This window comes from Syngnathus floridae, chromosome 4, assembly GCF_059516105.1.
Source record: "Syngnathus floridae isolate MCC-2025c chromosome 4, RoL_Sflo_1.0, whole genome shotgun sequence".
Classification (NCBI taxonomy): domain Eukaryota; kingdom Metazoa; phylum Chordata; class Actinopteri; order Syngnathiformes; family Syngnathidae; genus Syngnathus; species Syngnathus floridae.
Window position 1 is genome coordinate 5,379,540 of NC_142416.1, and position 15,600 is coordinate 5,395,139.

At 40.1% G+C, this 15,600-nt stretch overlaps 1 protein-coding gene across 10 annotated transcripts in view; it reads left to right on the plus strand.

Annotated features, from left to right (window-relative positions):
- Nucleotides 1-15,600, plus strand: part of tenm3 (teneurin transmembrane protein 3) — a 404,606-nt gene that overhangs the window by 216,644 nt on the left and 172,362 nt on the right. For all 10 annotated transcript variants that reach the window (XM_088372494.1, XM_088372486.1, XM_088372491.1 and 7 more), the window contains 3 exons: nt 4,980-5,099; nt 8,684-8,764; nt 8,868-8,992. In XM_088372494.1, coding sequence (XP_088228620.1) covers nt 4,980-5,099; nt 8,684-8,764; nt 8,868-8,992 — 326 coding nt within the window. The remainder of the gene's footprint in view (nt 1-4,979; nt 5,100-8,683; nt 8,765-8,867; nt 8,993-15,600) is intronic.

Consider the following 15,600-nt stretch of genomic DNA (forward strand, 5'->3'; position numbering starts at 1 on the left):
ACAATTAAATGCATGTATTTTAATTAAGACCAACGTTTTTTTCCATTAATGAGACTTCTGGGGCTGCATCGTTTTGCTGATGGCTTTGTAGTCCGGTTGATATGCGGTGAGGTTGAGCTTCATGCAGGCGTTGAGGCGCTCATCAGTAATAATGGCCCGATCGTGAACGGTTCTTGCTGACAGAGACATGTCTTTTATCCATTTGAGTATCTTTTCCTTATCCGTGAAGTCGTCAAAAAGTTCATTAGCCACATCAAGCATAAATGTTTGGAAATACTCACCATTCGTGAATGGCTTTCCGTTCCTCACAATTGCTAATGCGCCAGCAAAACTAGCTGAATTAAAGTCACCTTGTCTAGTCCATACACGGAGTTGCTGTTGACTAGCTTGGACCTTCCTCTGGAGCTCTTCACATGCTTTCTTTCTGCTGTCCCCAGCTGGGTATTTGGTTGCAAATGTAGCATGTCGTGTCTCAAAGTGGCGCTTGATATTGGAGCGTTGCATTGATGCAATTTTGTCATTGCATATGAGGCACGTAGCAGAGCCTCCTCTCTACAAATGCGAATTCTTCGGTCAGCTCACTCTGAAATGTTCGGTAATCGTAATCTTTTTTTCTCTTCACCATCTTTCTTGCTTGCCTGTCACACACCTGCTAGTTAGCTGAAGTTTTAAATAAAGCGGATGGAATTTTACCTCTCAAGACCCCTGGACCGTATTGTCCAATAAAAATCGTGCTTTGTTTAATTGTACTAAGTTCATCTTGTTTTTCCTTTTTTTAATCACTTCACTGGTTTCTTTTATATCAAACAAATTGTTTTAGGTTCATTACCTGACATGTTTCGGCGGTTTCTTCCACCTTCATCAGAGTGTCACAGATGTGATAGTGACGCGTCTTTATCAGCTGATGGATGAAGGCGTGGCTCACCTGTCAGATTTGACAAGTGAATCACGCCCTCTGCTGTCCATTCACCTCTCCAGAAGGCTGTTCCAGGTTGTAGAGAGCATATAGACTCCCTCATCCCTGTTGATGGTCCTCGGGCCCCGCTTGCGGATCTCAATGGCCTCCCTGATCCAACGCTGATGTTTATTTTCTTCAGTGCGGATGACTCTGGCCTTTTCCCAGTCCATGATGTGGTTTTCTCTTTTGCAGTGATCGGCTATGGCTGACTTGTAGTGTTCCTGTTCTGCTTGTAGTTTTATTGCTCTTGTTTGTCTTGTTGCAGTCTCCTTCTCCCACTCCTTCTTATGTTCTATTTTTCTTATGATGAAGTTCCTCCCTGTCTCCCCGATGTATGATTTATTGCATGATTTGCATGGAATTTCGTATATGGAATTGCATTTGTTTTCCGGGTTGACTTTGTCTTTTGGGTGGACCAATATTTGACAGAGTGTTGTATGTGGTTTGATAGGTGTGGTTATGTTGTATTTATTCATGGCTCTTTTGATGCGTTCCGTAATTCCTCTCACATACGGCAAAATCACCATTCCGCTGGGTTCTTGTTTCCGTTTTTGTTTCTTTCTTTTCCCCTGTGTTTTGTATCTTTTGTTTTTTACCTGTTCTGCACCTTTGGTTATTGCCCATTGTGGATACTGACATTTTTTGAGTGCATGTTGTATGTATTGTTCTTCCTGTGCTATGTCCTCCGGATCCGTGATTATGGTTGTGCGTTCGTATAGTGTTCTGACAACTGACAGTTTATGTATAGTGGGATGTTCTGATGTCCAGAGGAGGTATTGGTCGGTGTGTGTGGGTTTTCTGTGTACCTTTATTTTGATGTCTCCGTTGTCTGTGTGGTGTATGTTGATGTCTAGAAAGGCTATGGATCGGTCTGTTTCTTCTTCATGGGTGAATTTGATGTTACCGGTGGTGTCTATGGTGTTGAGATGGTCTGTGAGGTGTTGTGTATGTCCTGTTTTTGTTTTTTCTAGAATGTCATTGACGTAGCGTCTCCATAGCGTGGGTTTGTATGTGTCCGGAGCTGTTAAGAATGCCTTTTGTTCCAGATCTTCCATAAAAAAATTGCACACGATGGCAGACAGAGGGTCTCCCATGGGGAATCCCTCTTTTTGCCTGTAAATTGTGTTTCTGTATTGAAAGTGTGTGGAGGTGGCGATGAAGTGGAGTAGTTGGGTGATGTCCTGTGCTGTTAGGTTTGTGCGTTTCTTAAGTGTCCTGTCTGCTGATAGTCTGTCATGTACTATGTGTATGGTGGCATGTGTGGGTGTTTTTGTGAAGAGTGAAATGACGTCGTGTGATATGAGCATTTCATCTTTCTGTACCTTTACGTGTGTGAGTTCTGTGGCGAGTTGTTTCGAGTTTTGGCAGTGTCGATCCGTGAGTCCTAGTAGTGGTTTTATTATTTCTGTGAGTGCTTTTGAAAGGTTGTATGTGACTGACCCTATGCTGTCTACGATGGGGCGGAGAGGTGTACCTGGTTTATGAATTTTTGGTGTGCCATAGATTCTGGGGATGATGTTTGCTGTAGGTATTAAGTGATTGTATGCCTGTTTGTTTATTTTATTTTCAATGAGTAGTGGTTTGAGTAATGCTTTGAGTTTGTTTTTCTTGTCTTCTGTTGGGTTTTTTGTACTACTTCGTAAGTGTCATCCTGTAGTAACTGTTGCATTGATTCTTCGTAAGTGTCTGTGTCCATAATTACTGTTGTTCTACCTTTGTCCGCTGGGAGGATTGTGATGTCTTTATTTTTTGCTAGTGTGATCATTGCATTTACTTCCTGTTTTGTAATGTTACTGGGTGGTGATTTAGCCGTTTTTAAAATACCTGCAACTTCATTGCGTAGTGCTGCTTTTTGTCCTGGGTTATGTATTTTTTCGCATGCTAACTCCGTGGCTAAAATGAAATCCTCGACGGGTATGTTTTTGGGTGCGATTGCGTAGTTGAGTCCTTTTGCTAGTATGCGGCGTTCTGCCTGGGTGAGTTTGTGGCGTGACATATTGTGAATCCATTTATCGTTGATATGTGTGTGGTCCGGTTGTGCCTTCTTTTGTGCGATGAGTCTGTCCAATTTCCCGATGTGTCGATTTTTTGTGGCAGCGAATTCCTGTTCGTGTATATTATCTAAATGTCCGTGTAGTGTTGTTTCTGTGTTATTGTCCAGGGCATACCAGTGTTTGAATTGTTCCGTCAGCCGCTGTAGTTCATCGTTGATGTTGTTGAGTTTGTTGGTTTTGCAGCGTATCCGTTCTTTGACCAGAGTCATCCGCACTCTTCTGATAATCCTTTCTGCATTACTGGTCGGGATTGGGTTCTTGATTGTCAGGGTGGCCGGCGTTACCTCTTCGTCTCGGCAGCGTAGATTGATCCTCAGGTGGTTCCTGTAGCGAGCTCGTTTTTTCGTCAGCTTTTCGAGGAGGCAAAATTCCTTGACGCAGTTCTCTCCATAACTTCTTCGTAATAATTGTACTAAGTTCATCTTGTTTTTCCTTTTTTTAATCACTTCACTGGTTTCTTTTATATCAAACAAATTGTTTTAGGTTCATTACCTGACATGTTTCGGCGGTTTCTTCCGCCTTCATCAGAGTGTCACAGACACTCGTGCTTTGTTTGTCCGACCTGGCGTCACCCTTCTGTACACCGAAGGGCAGCTTGGATTGGCTGATATGACGCAACCTTGGATTTCAGCGGTAGAAAACAGATGGGATGGATTGCAAACGTGATCATATTTTATATTTTGAAAGCTAATTTAACATTTTGATTTCAGTAGGTCTATTTTTTACTTTGATAATATAACAAAATTATTTATGACTTCAATTGTGTAAACAAATGTCAGATTTGTCCGCGAGCCAGACGCATTCACCAAAAGAGCCATATCTGGCTCGCGAGCCATAGGTTTCCGACCCCTGGCTTAAAGCATAACCGAAATACACACATTTTCTAGATATGCTGTTTGTAGTGAAGCAGATTAAGTTATTTTCTTATGAATAGAGGTTTTCAGGTTTGACATCTTCAAGAAGTTGCCACTCACTCTTGTTTAGATATCCTAAAACTGAATCACCAGTTACCCCTCATGCTGTTTTATCAATGTCAAGACCTTCTCTTTCATCCATTCACTGTGTGAATGACACAGCAGAGGAGGAGTAAGATTAGGATGATAGAAAGGTGTACCATATTTTCTGGACTATAATTATAATGTTTCTGGTTCGACTTATACTCAGGACCAATTTATGTGTGAAATTATTAACACATCATATCGTTTCACCTGTAATTTTCACACTAAACCTAAGAGGGTGCTCTCGTCCTGTGGAATAGTTGGAAGTGACGATGAGTCTGATTTAAGCGACGTAGAAGAGGAAGTTCCGCATCTTCTACTTGTTGTTTATAAGTAACACCGAGGATGAAAATTCCGTTGGATTTAATGATTTGGAGTGACACGGATGGTTTGATAAACTTGTTAGCATGTTATTTATGCTATAGTTAATTGAATAACTTTTAATATATTACGTCAGGCACATTCTTAGTTCCTTGTTTATGTGTTTATGTAACGTTAGCATACCGTACTGTTCAGCCTGTTGTTACCTATCTTTATTTTAAATTGCCTTTCAAGATGACAGGTCCGTTCTTGGTGTTGGATTTTATCAAAAACATTTCCCCCCAAAATGCAACTTATTCTCCGGTGCGACTTATATATACATATATTATATATATGTGTATATATATATATATATGTCTTTTCCTTCTTTATAATAGATTTTATGGCTGGTGCGACTTATACTCCGTAACGACCTATAGTCCGGAAAATTTGGTACATACGTATATATAAAAATGTAACCTTTTTACATTTTTTATTCTGGGGACCAAAATGAAAAAAGTTATTTGACTAAATTTACTTATTCGTTGATTTCCTTTGCCTTACCCCTTCTATAGTTTTAATATTTCCATAATTGCTTGCTATTCATTTTGTGGTGCACTTGCTCCTGCTTTTTGTACTCACGTTCTCACTTTCCTCATCTCGCTGCAGCAATGCACCTGTTTGGTCTGAACTGGCAGCTACAGGAGAGTGAGGGATATGGAGCGTTTGAAAATGAAGGAGTGGGAAGAGATACGACTCCCAACACCTTCATGATATCCACAGACAATGGTGAGTCTTTTCTTAAAAAACAATCTGATTGGTTTATTAACTTTTATAAATTCAAAGATGAATCTGAACAAATCGCTAAGCATATTTGTTTGAAATTGTAACAGCAATGACTCCTTTCCGCTATGTGTATTTAGCTGGTTTAAAGAAAGTCTTAGCTCTTTTTTGTTAGTGTCAAGGGAAGAAGAGCAACGCTGCTGATACCATCAAAGTCAGAGAAACAAGACATTTATTGGATGTTGTAAAAGTAAAAGTAACCGTGACTGTTATATTTATAAGTGCATATGTGCCTGTTGGTTTGATACATCAGGATTTTTATGAGAAGCCGATTAATTATCATACTTAAACCAAATATTCAAACACGGTCGTAACATTTGTTGTATATACAGGTTAATTGATTGATTTATACGTTATTGATCCTGGGGGGGGGGGAATTCAGGTTCCCAGCAGCATTCATACCACAGACTGGGTATATAAAGACACACAGATGACATGAGCGCAACTCAATAGGCTCCTATAAAAGGCTGCCACACACAACGGTGCCACAAAGAAAGCCAATAAGTGCGAAAGTTAAAAGTCATCAAAGCAAAGTAACAAGATAAGAACAAAGGAAAAATGTAACAGCCCGCCAGCTGATGAGAGGCCTAAATAATGTAAACGGTCCCACCAACCAGCCACCCTCAATACTATAAGAACACCCCAAAGACACACCCATTAACAGGTGTAAGGGCAGTCAAGTCCAACGGTGCCCAATGGACCGTGGTTGTGGATCGTTAAAACATCACAAAACAGTCAAACGCGTGACCAGCGTCCTGGACAGATAGTCACCAAGGGGCAGGCATGGCGAAGGTCGTTGGTTCGGACGAGCACGAGGGAGCGGACCTCTCACAGGGGTTGCGGCTGTGAGGCCAAGGCACGGGAGCCGGACCCGGTCAGCACCGGCCAGATGAGCAGGAAGCTGTCGTAGAGTCACGCCGGTCCTGACTGATGTGCGCAGCCATCCCGGTCCCAGGGAAAAAAATATCCAATCTGAACCGATCTGCACACGCCGAGGTGCGGTAGAAGGCACCAGCATCGCCGAATGGACAAATAGAAAGAAAGAGAAAGAAGGAAATAAAGTGGAAAAGAGAGAACACTGCTGGGAGGATGCCACAAAATCAATGTAACAGCCATGTGCTCTGTCTACACTGGGATAAAGTTTCCGCAAATATTTCACTTAATGCTGGTTTACCACCCAGATGTTGTAAATGTTAATTTCTTTATGAAGTGACATGAGTGCCTTTTGTTTCTTAAACTCTATCCATGTGAAACTGAACATAAAGCCCAAAATAGCCATTATATACCTGTTTGTTTCCACAATTTGTAACAAATGGATTTTCTTTACCAAGTTACAGCTGAAGCTTGAGTTCATGCGGACTTTGGGGACCAGAATTTGGGAATCGCATTAACCCTAAAAACACGTTGTTTAGAAAATCTTGGAAGTCTAAAAAAATCTGATCTTTGCATACGAATGTATCGGGAAAATTGCAGAAGGGAATGTAGAAAATTTAAAAATGTGAACATTAATATGATATAATTATTACAAATTACGAAAAAATATTACTGTATTGGCCCAAATATAAGACAATGTTTTTTGCATTGAAATAAGACTGAAAAAGTGGGGGTCGTCTCAAATTCGGGGTCTAGACATAATACCCATTCACTTGTGCGCAGCAGTAAGTTAAAGGTTGCTGGTATCAACTGAGTATGTTGCTGTGATCGTGTGCGTCTTTGACACAAAGTGTGTATATACATTTCATTGTTACTGCTGTGCACTGTTTTGCTTCGTGTGCGTGCCGTTTGATTGACAGCTCTGGCGCACTCCTTTAAGTTTGCCTCGCATCGTACGAGCAGTGTACATGCATGACTACAGCCGTTACGCAGCGACACGGCGACTAACGGACGCCAGCAAATGTATTTTGTTGTCTCGATGACTTATGTTTGGTGTGTTGCCGAGAGTATTCCATTCATGGTTATTTAGTATAATAGCGGAACCGTTACGCGCAGTTAGTTATGTAATATGTGCCGTCTACTTGTGTTGTGTGACGTCAAAAGTTGAGTGTTGACTTAGGTGCTGTATTTCTGTCTGTTGCAGAACCACACACACATACACACCACAAACACACACGCACGCACACAACACACACACACACCCTTCACACGCTTCATACAATAATCACACACACAAGAATCACATTCACACACCCAAAGACTCACCCATTTACACTACACACACCTGCTCTCACATCCTTATGACCAAATATGTGCCTATACCCTTTTGCCAGTTTGCCTGTATGCCCCTATGAGCCACAGTGCCTGTTACTTTTTTGCCATTACGTAATTCAGTAAAGCAATCAAAACTGAACCACGTCTTCCCTCCTGTGTGGAGGAAAGACGTCGTTCAGTTTTGTTTGCTTTACTGAATTATTGGCAAAAAAGTAACAGGCACTGTGGCTCATAGGGGCATACAGGCAAACTGGCAAAAGGTTATTGTGTGAAGCGTGTGAAGGGTGTGTGTGGTTTGTGGGGTGTCTGTGTGTGGTTCTGCAACAGACAGCAGAATTACAGCACGTAAATCAATGCTCAACTTCTGACGTCACACAACACTCGTAGACGGCCAACATTACAAAATTAACTACGCCTATTAGGGCCTATACAGTCCTCAGGCTCCCCAACAATAGCGGTAGCAGTTTGTATTGTTTTATTACAATGTTTTTCCTTATTCAGATTTGTTTCAAGACTACGGTTACAGTTAGACTTCATTTTGATGGTTAATGCAGTTACTATTGCAATTGTGTTGTTTTATCACAGTAGGTTGGTTTATTTACATTTCAAAAACCAGAAGCCATTCATTGACAAATGTTCAGATATTAAAATGTGATAGACAGTTTTTGCATGCTTTGAATGAGGTAAAATAACATGCTTTTTCTCTCAAATATATTGTTATAAGTTTCAGATGTAATCATTTTCTGTATAAAAATTAAATTTGGTGTTCAAAACGTCCTATTTTCAAAGTTGAGTCTTGAAAAAGAGGGGGTAGTCTTATATTCGAGCCAATACGGTATACTACCAATCGAGGTAGCTATCTTGTAGGGATGTCCTGTCTGATTAGCATAGGCAGTTATAAAGGTCAAACAGCCCTTACCAATCACCATCTCTGTGGTTGCACAATGGAGTGATGTTCCGACTTCTTATCTAACGCCTGAAGTCATGGAAATTAAATCCCTGGAGCTAAGGTTTAAGCGCTAGTCATTTAGCTTCGTACAGTCTTTATATCTTTATGAATTGGGGTCTATGACCAAACCACATTAGACAGAAAATTGTGTAGAATCGAAATATGTAAAATTGAGGTTCAGCTGTATTCACATTGCATCACATTGTCTCATTTTTTTGGTTCAGTCTTAATTTCTCAAGATTTGTCACTGAGAAATGTGATATCAAGATGTGGAATCGAGATTGCTCAATATGAATCTTACATTGTGGATAATGTCAGTCCCAACTGAATGTACTTTTTGCAGGTATAATAGTGATTATTTGCTTGTCTGCAGGTAAAATCCTCATAGAAAATAATACAATAGACACGGGAGAAGTGGATTTGGGCAGAAGAGCAATTCAAGATGTCCCTCCAGGTTAATTACTCACATGCACTCAAACAACATAGGTCAATGTCATGTCACCACATCACTGAGCTGATACTAACGTCTATGCTTTATTCTTCTGATCTATTTGTAGGTGTGTTTTGGCGGTCACAGCTTTACATTGACCAACCACAGTTCCTGAAATTTAACATCTCAGTGCAGAAAGATGCTCTTGTTGGAGTGTATGGACGGAAAGGATTACCACCTTCACACACACAGGTACGACCAGTTCAAGATTTTCCTCTTCATTTTATACACACCCTCCCACACGCCATAACACATTAACCCATTAGCTAGCAGAGAGTATTGACTAATTTTGCTTCGCATTTAACCGGACCCAGATGCCTTTTAGTAACTTTGGGAGTTGATCTTGGCCAAGTGCTTTGTGGATTCTTTGTTCATAATGAGGAGATAAGCCTCTCACAAACCCAAGACATTTCATTAATCACAAAAGTTACCGTATTTTTCGGACTATAAGTCACATTTTTTTTCCATCGTTTGGGTGGGGGGGCGACTTATACTGAGGAGCGACTTATATGTGAATCTTTTCATAAATTTTCGAAATACAAAAAAAAAAAAAAAAAAGTGAAACTGCGATAAACGAACCGCGATGTAGCAAGGGATTCCTGTAATTTGAATTTCAAGTGACGTCAGCGGAGCGGCGCGGCGGTTGTTTACAGAAAGGACAAATATTCGATCACGGGATGACGAAGATGAGAAAGGGCCCCACGTACTACTGGCATCATTAGCGGCTTTGTTTGTAACTGACACGGAGGACGAAGAGTTTGAAGGATTTAATGATGTGGAGTGACACAGAAGGTTTGAAAAACTATTATGGCCTTTACGCACGCCCGATCCTACTCTACGGAGCTCTCTTTCACATCCGTGGATGGAAGTCGGGAGCCGGCGCTCGGCCGGGTGGCTGTCCGGGAATGGTGGATGGGGCTCGGACATGGCTTTTACGCCCGCCCGGTCCTATTCTATGGAGCTATTTTCTACCAGAGCCTGTTTTGCTCTATTTAATACTGCGATGCATCTTGAGATTTTAGTTTGTACATGTTAAACTTGTGATTTCCAACTGATCTTATCATCTATTGTCACCCCTAAAAATTTAATCTCATTCACTCTTTCAATACTAACCCCATCCAGGTTTATCTCTAGTTTCAAATTAGTTCTGTGATTACCAAAAAGTGTTACTCTTGTTTTGCTTAGGTGTAAGGATAATCTATTGCTGTCCAACCATACCTTTAATTTGCTTAATTCATTATTTATTAGTCTTGTTAAGGTGTGTAAATCACAACCAGAACAAAAAATATTTGTGTTAGTAATTTGATATATTTTATTTCGTGTAGCAACTTGTATATGTTTTTATCGTTACAGTTCAGTAGTTGTTGGCTCGTTGAACTTGTTTTGTTAAATAAAGAGCCGTTTACCAAACACACGTCTTTCCTTGTATTTTGTTAACGCTACTATATAGTTATATACTAGATCTGTGGAATAACAACGAGGCCGACGTCAGGGCGCACGCGCGGCGTTGTTGACAAAGGACGAGGAATTTGATTGATGGATTTAATGATTTGGAGTGAACCAGCTGGTTTGATAATATTATTGCTTATATAATAGTTACTTGATATATAATTTACCGTATTTTCCGGACTATAAGTCGCTCCGGAGTATAAGTCGCACCAGCCATAAAATGGCCCAAAAAGTGAAAAAAACATATATAAGTCGCTCCGGAGTATAAGTCGCATTTTGGGGGGCAATTTATTCGACAAAATCCCACACCAAAAACAGTCATGAACGAGCAACAACAGGCTAAACGATAGCAACAACAGGCTAAACGATAGGTATGCTAACGTGACAAACACAAACAAAGAGCTGAGAACGGGCCTGACGTAACATATAGAGTGATTAAGGACAACTATTACATGAATAACATGTTTATAAAACCATCGGTGTCACTCCAATTCATTAAATCCATCGGTCGTTCTTTGTCAACAATGGGTGCGCGCGGCTGAGGGCGCTTGCACTTCAAAATATTCCACAGGCTCATATAACGATAGATAAACTATATTTCAAATAACTATAATATAAGCCAATAATATTATCAAACCATCCGTGCACTTTAAATCCATTAAATCCATCGATCAAATTCCTCGTCCTCTGTAAACATCGCCGCGCGTGCGCCCTGACGTCAGCCTTGTCTTTATTGCACAGATCTAGTATATAACTATATTGTAGCGTTAACAAAGTACAAGGATAGACGTGGGTTTGGTAAACGGCTCTTTATTAAACAAAACAAACTTCCAAGCGTGTGGCGGCGTGGACTTCCAGACACGAGAGCTCCATGGCATAGGACCGGGCGTGCGTAATGGCCATGTCCGAGCCCCATGCACCGTTCGCGGACAGCCACTCGACCGAGCGCCGGCCCCCGACTCAGTAGAGTAGGACCGGGCGTGCGTAAAAGCCATAATAGTTTTTCAAACCTTCTATGTCACTCCAAATCCTTAATTCCTTCAAACTCTTTGTCCTCCGTGTCACTTAGAAATGATCACCGCTAATGATGCCGGTAGTCCTTACGTGGGTACGTTTGTCCTTTATGTAAACAACCGCCGTGCTGCGCCGTGCCACTGACGTCACTTGAAATAGTAATCCATTGGTACATCACGGTTCTCCAAACTTTCTTTCTGCTGCTCGATTACTGTTTTCAGCTGCATATTTTACAACTTGAAGTTTGTAACCTGCAAAATATGAGTTTCTTTTTGGTGCCATTTTTCTTAAGCCCACCCAGTTGATGAGTCACGGCCAACGGATAAAATTGAGAGCGCCCTCATCCAGTTTCGTCTGAAAATAGAATTTGTTTTATCAAAGTCAAAGTCTGCTTTATTGTCGATTTTTTTTCATATACCAAGACACACAGAGATTGAAATTACGTTCCCACTATCCCTCGGTGAGATAGTACACATATGCATACAAGCAACACAAAAAAACCCAAGAAGGCACAAACAATGAATAAATAAGAGTGTTGAATAAATGATAATTAAACAAATAAAATATAAATAATAATAATAAATATAAGAGAAGGAAAAATGGAGCAAGTGTACATACAGCAGACAGTGGACTTGGATATGGTGCTTTAAAGTGTTAATTGCTTTATTTGATGTTTTCTCTATTTTTTATGTTTTGAATATGTTCAAGATAAAGATATAAAAGCATGTGCAGTGATCAACTATACTAAAAATAACATGGGAAGTGGTCAACTCTACTTGTAAGTCAGTGATGTCTTAATAATCAAGTAAAAATTTGTGAAAAATAAAAATAAGTCGCTCCTGAGTATAAGTCGCCCTGCCACCCAAACTATGGAAAAAAACGCGACTTATAGTCCGGAAATTACGGTATATATCGTTATCTGGGCCTATGGAATATTTTGAAGTGCAAGCGCCTTTTGTTGACATAAAGGACGATCGATGGATTTAATGATTTGGAGTGACACAGATCGTTTAATAATACTACTGCTTATATAATAGTTTTTTGATATATAATTTATATATCGTTATATGGTCCTGTGTAATATTTTGAAGTGCAAGCGCCGTCAGCGGCGCGCACCCATTGTTGACATAAAGGACGATCGATGTATTTAATGAATTGGAGTGACACAGATGGTTTTATAAACGTGTTATTCATGTAATAGTTATTTGAATAACTCTGAATGTTACGTCAGGCCCGTTCTCAGCTCTTCGTTTGTGTTTATGTTACGTTAGCATACCTATCGTTTAGCCTGTTGTTGCTCGTTCATGTCTGTTCTTGGTGTTGGATTTTGTCAAATAAATTTCCCCCAAAATGAGACTTATACTTGGGAGCGACTTATAAATGTGTTTTTTCACGTTATTGTGCATTTTATGGCTAATGCGACCTTTACTCCAGAGCGACTTTTAGTCCGGAAAATACGGTACATCTCTCTGTGGTAAATCACATCTTCTGTAAAGACACTAATCCACTTATCTGTAAAAGACACATTCTTGCAATGATATCACGATCACAGCTCAATGGTCGCTCTTAAGATAATTGACATGCATGCCTGTCCTTGTCATAACCCTAATCAATCTAATATATTATTTAATATGCATTTTTATCTACTATTAGCAAAAACAACATGTGTCAAACACAAAAAAAAAAAAAAAACCACAACATTTTTCCATCCATACATCCATTTTCTGTACCGCTTTGTCTCCACGGGGGTCGTGGGACTGCTGGAGCCTATCCCAGCCGTCATCGGGCAGTAGGCGGGAGACACCCTGAACTGGTTGCCAGCCAATCACAGGCAATCAGTCGCAACTGTTTTATTTTTGCTTTTTCAAACATTATATATAACAAATATTCAATGTCACTTTATTCTTGACTTCCTAACCTTGCTTGGGGAGGGGGGAACCTGTTCTAATTTTCTACACTTGTTAAACATACCACTGAGAAGACGCAGAAAAAGTCAGGCTAATAAATTATTGCATGCTTCCACATACTCCCTGCAATGTGCTCACAAACTCGTTTCTTTTTGGTGCAATTAATGAGTTTGCCGACTGTGTGAGTGGTCATTGAGCACACCTCGCGCAGGAGGCGAGTGAGAACTTAAAACAATAAAAGAAAAGAAAAGTAACCTAGCTTCTAAGGATAGTATTTGACAAACACAATGGTATATGTATTCTTCATGATTTTATTGAAAACAGGCTGGTACTGTCTTTCGCGACGGCTTCCCCCTTTCATTCAATGCAAGTGCGGTCCTGCACCAGCGGATACTGATTTTCACTTTTTTTTTTTTTTTTTTTACTTTGGCACATCGGCCATACTCCCTCGATGATACGCATGCATTCACTGTGCTCCATTATGATTTATAGTTTCATATCGATAGTTTAAAGCTTACATATCACATTAATAAATTCATTCAATTGTGGTCTATATAAAGTGGAACAACAATGCTTTTGTCTGAATTCCTCATTTTGATAGCATCACAGGTTCCTCTTTTATACTTGTTCTGAGGTGTGGCTCAGAGCAAGCCGTTTTGGTGCGGTCTCTTTAAATGCAAATGAGATACTTCACACCCCACTCCCTACAGGCCGCAAGATGTGTGCCTCCTTTTCCGGTCGACATATTTATAATTTTTAGCCGAGGTAGCGTTTATTTGCGCCGCAAACTTTTTGATTGATTAAAAGATGTCGATGGCAGAGGACTTGTCCATACATACATAACACGTAACAAAATAAATCCCCTCACAATATTTATGAACACGTATTTTAAACAAGCACTGCAGTCAAGTTAACTAGGAAGCTGATGCTAGCGTTAGCGAGAAGCTAACAAATGCATTTAACACATTGTGCTCCCCAAGAATAATACAGCACCTTCGATGCAATTCATCTGATTCAACTATGCAATATACATCCACAAGATGTGAAAGCATAGAGCGCAATACTCTAAAATCAACAGAAAGACTGACGCTAATGCTATGAAAACGAGTGCATAGACACGCAATATTATTAAATTGAAATATAGTTCATTATTTTTGTCATCTTAAGCTTACTGCTTTACTGTGTCCGTCGTTTCCGTAGATTGAAGGAAATGAACCATCAACGAAACGAAGTCTATCGGCGAATTTCTATTCTAACAATAGATTTCTGAAACAGTCGTCCTTGAACAAGCATGACGTTGCCCACAGACGTGGGAACACTGCTTGAGAAATGACATTTGACCAGGCACTTTTTTGAGGTTCTAATGCTGGGGGACGGTGCAATGAGTTGTGTGGATTGATGCATCCAACAATAAAAAAAATTATCTTTCCACTTTGGCATCCTTGAGTTGTTTGAACTACAAAATTCTCTCTGAGTAATAAAGATGGCGGATTTGCGAAACCATTATCATATTTGGTGGTCCCGCCCCAACACGTGATGTAATTGATAAAAATACTTAATAAAAAATGACCACCTGCAAATAAACCTAAAGGGTATGTATCTGAGGGACAAGGTTAGGGTTAAATGCTGAGAACGGCATTTCTATGCCAGGAGAAGAGTCAAGGCTCAAAATATATAATTTTCCCTTTGCAGAGCAGTTTTACGAATACACAACCTCATTTGAGGTGCAACCTTTTGACTATGTAGAACAATTTATTATTGTTCATCTATCCATAATTCAAACCGCTTTATCCTCAGAAGGGTCACGGTTGGGCTTGAACCTATCCCAGTAGTTTTTGGGCGTAAACCCTGAACTGACTGCCAACCAATCGCAGGGCCCACATAGACGAACAACCATTCACACTCAAACCTACAGGCAATTTGGAATGCTCAATCGGCCTACCATGCATGTTTTTGATACACCGTAATTTTCGGACTATAAGTCGCACCGGAGTATAAGTCGCACCAGCCGTAAAATGCACAATACAGTGAAAAAAAAAACATATATAAGTCGCACCGGAGTATAAGTCACACTTTTGGGGCAAATTTATTTGTCAAAATCCAACACCAAGAACAGACATGAACCAGCAACAACAGGCTAAACGATACGGTATGCTAACGTGACATATACACAAACGAGGAGCTGAGAACGGGCCTGAGTAACATTCAGAGTTATTCAAATAAGTATTACATAAATAACACGTTTATCAAATCATCTGTGTCACTCCAATTCATTAAATCCATCGATCGTCCTTTATATAAACGATGCCGCGTATGCGCCACATATAATATGCCGCTGTCGTCGGACTCGTAAGTTGCATTTCTAATTATTCCACAGACCCATATAACGATATATAAAGTATATTTCAAATAACTATCATAGAACAACAA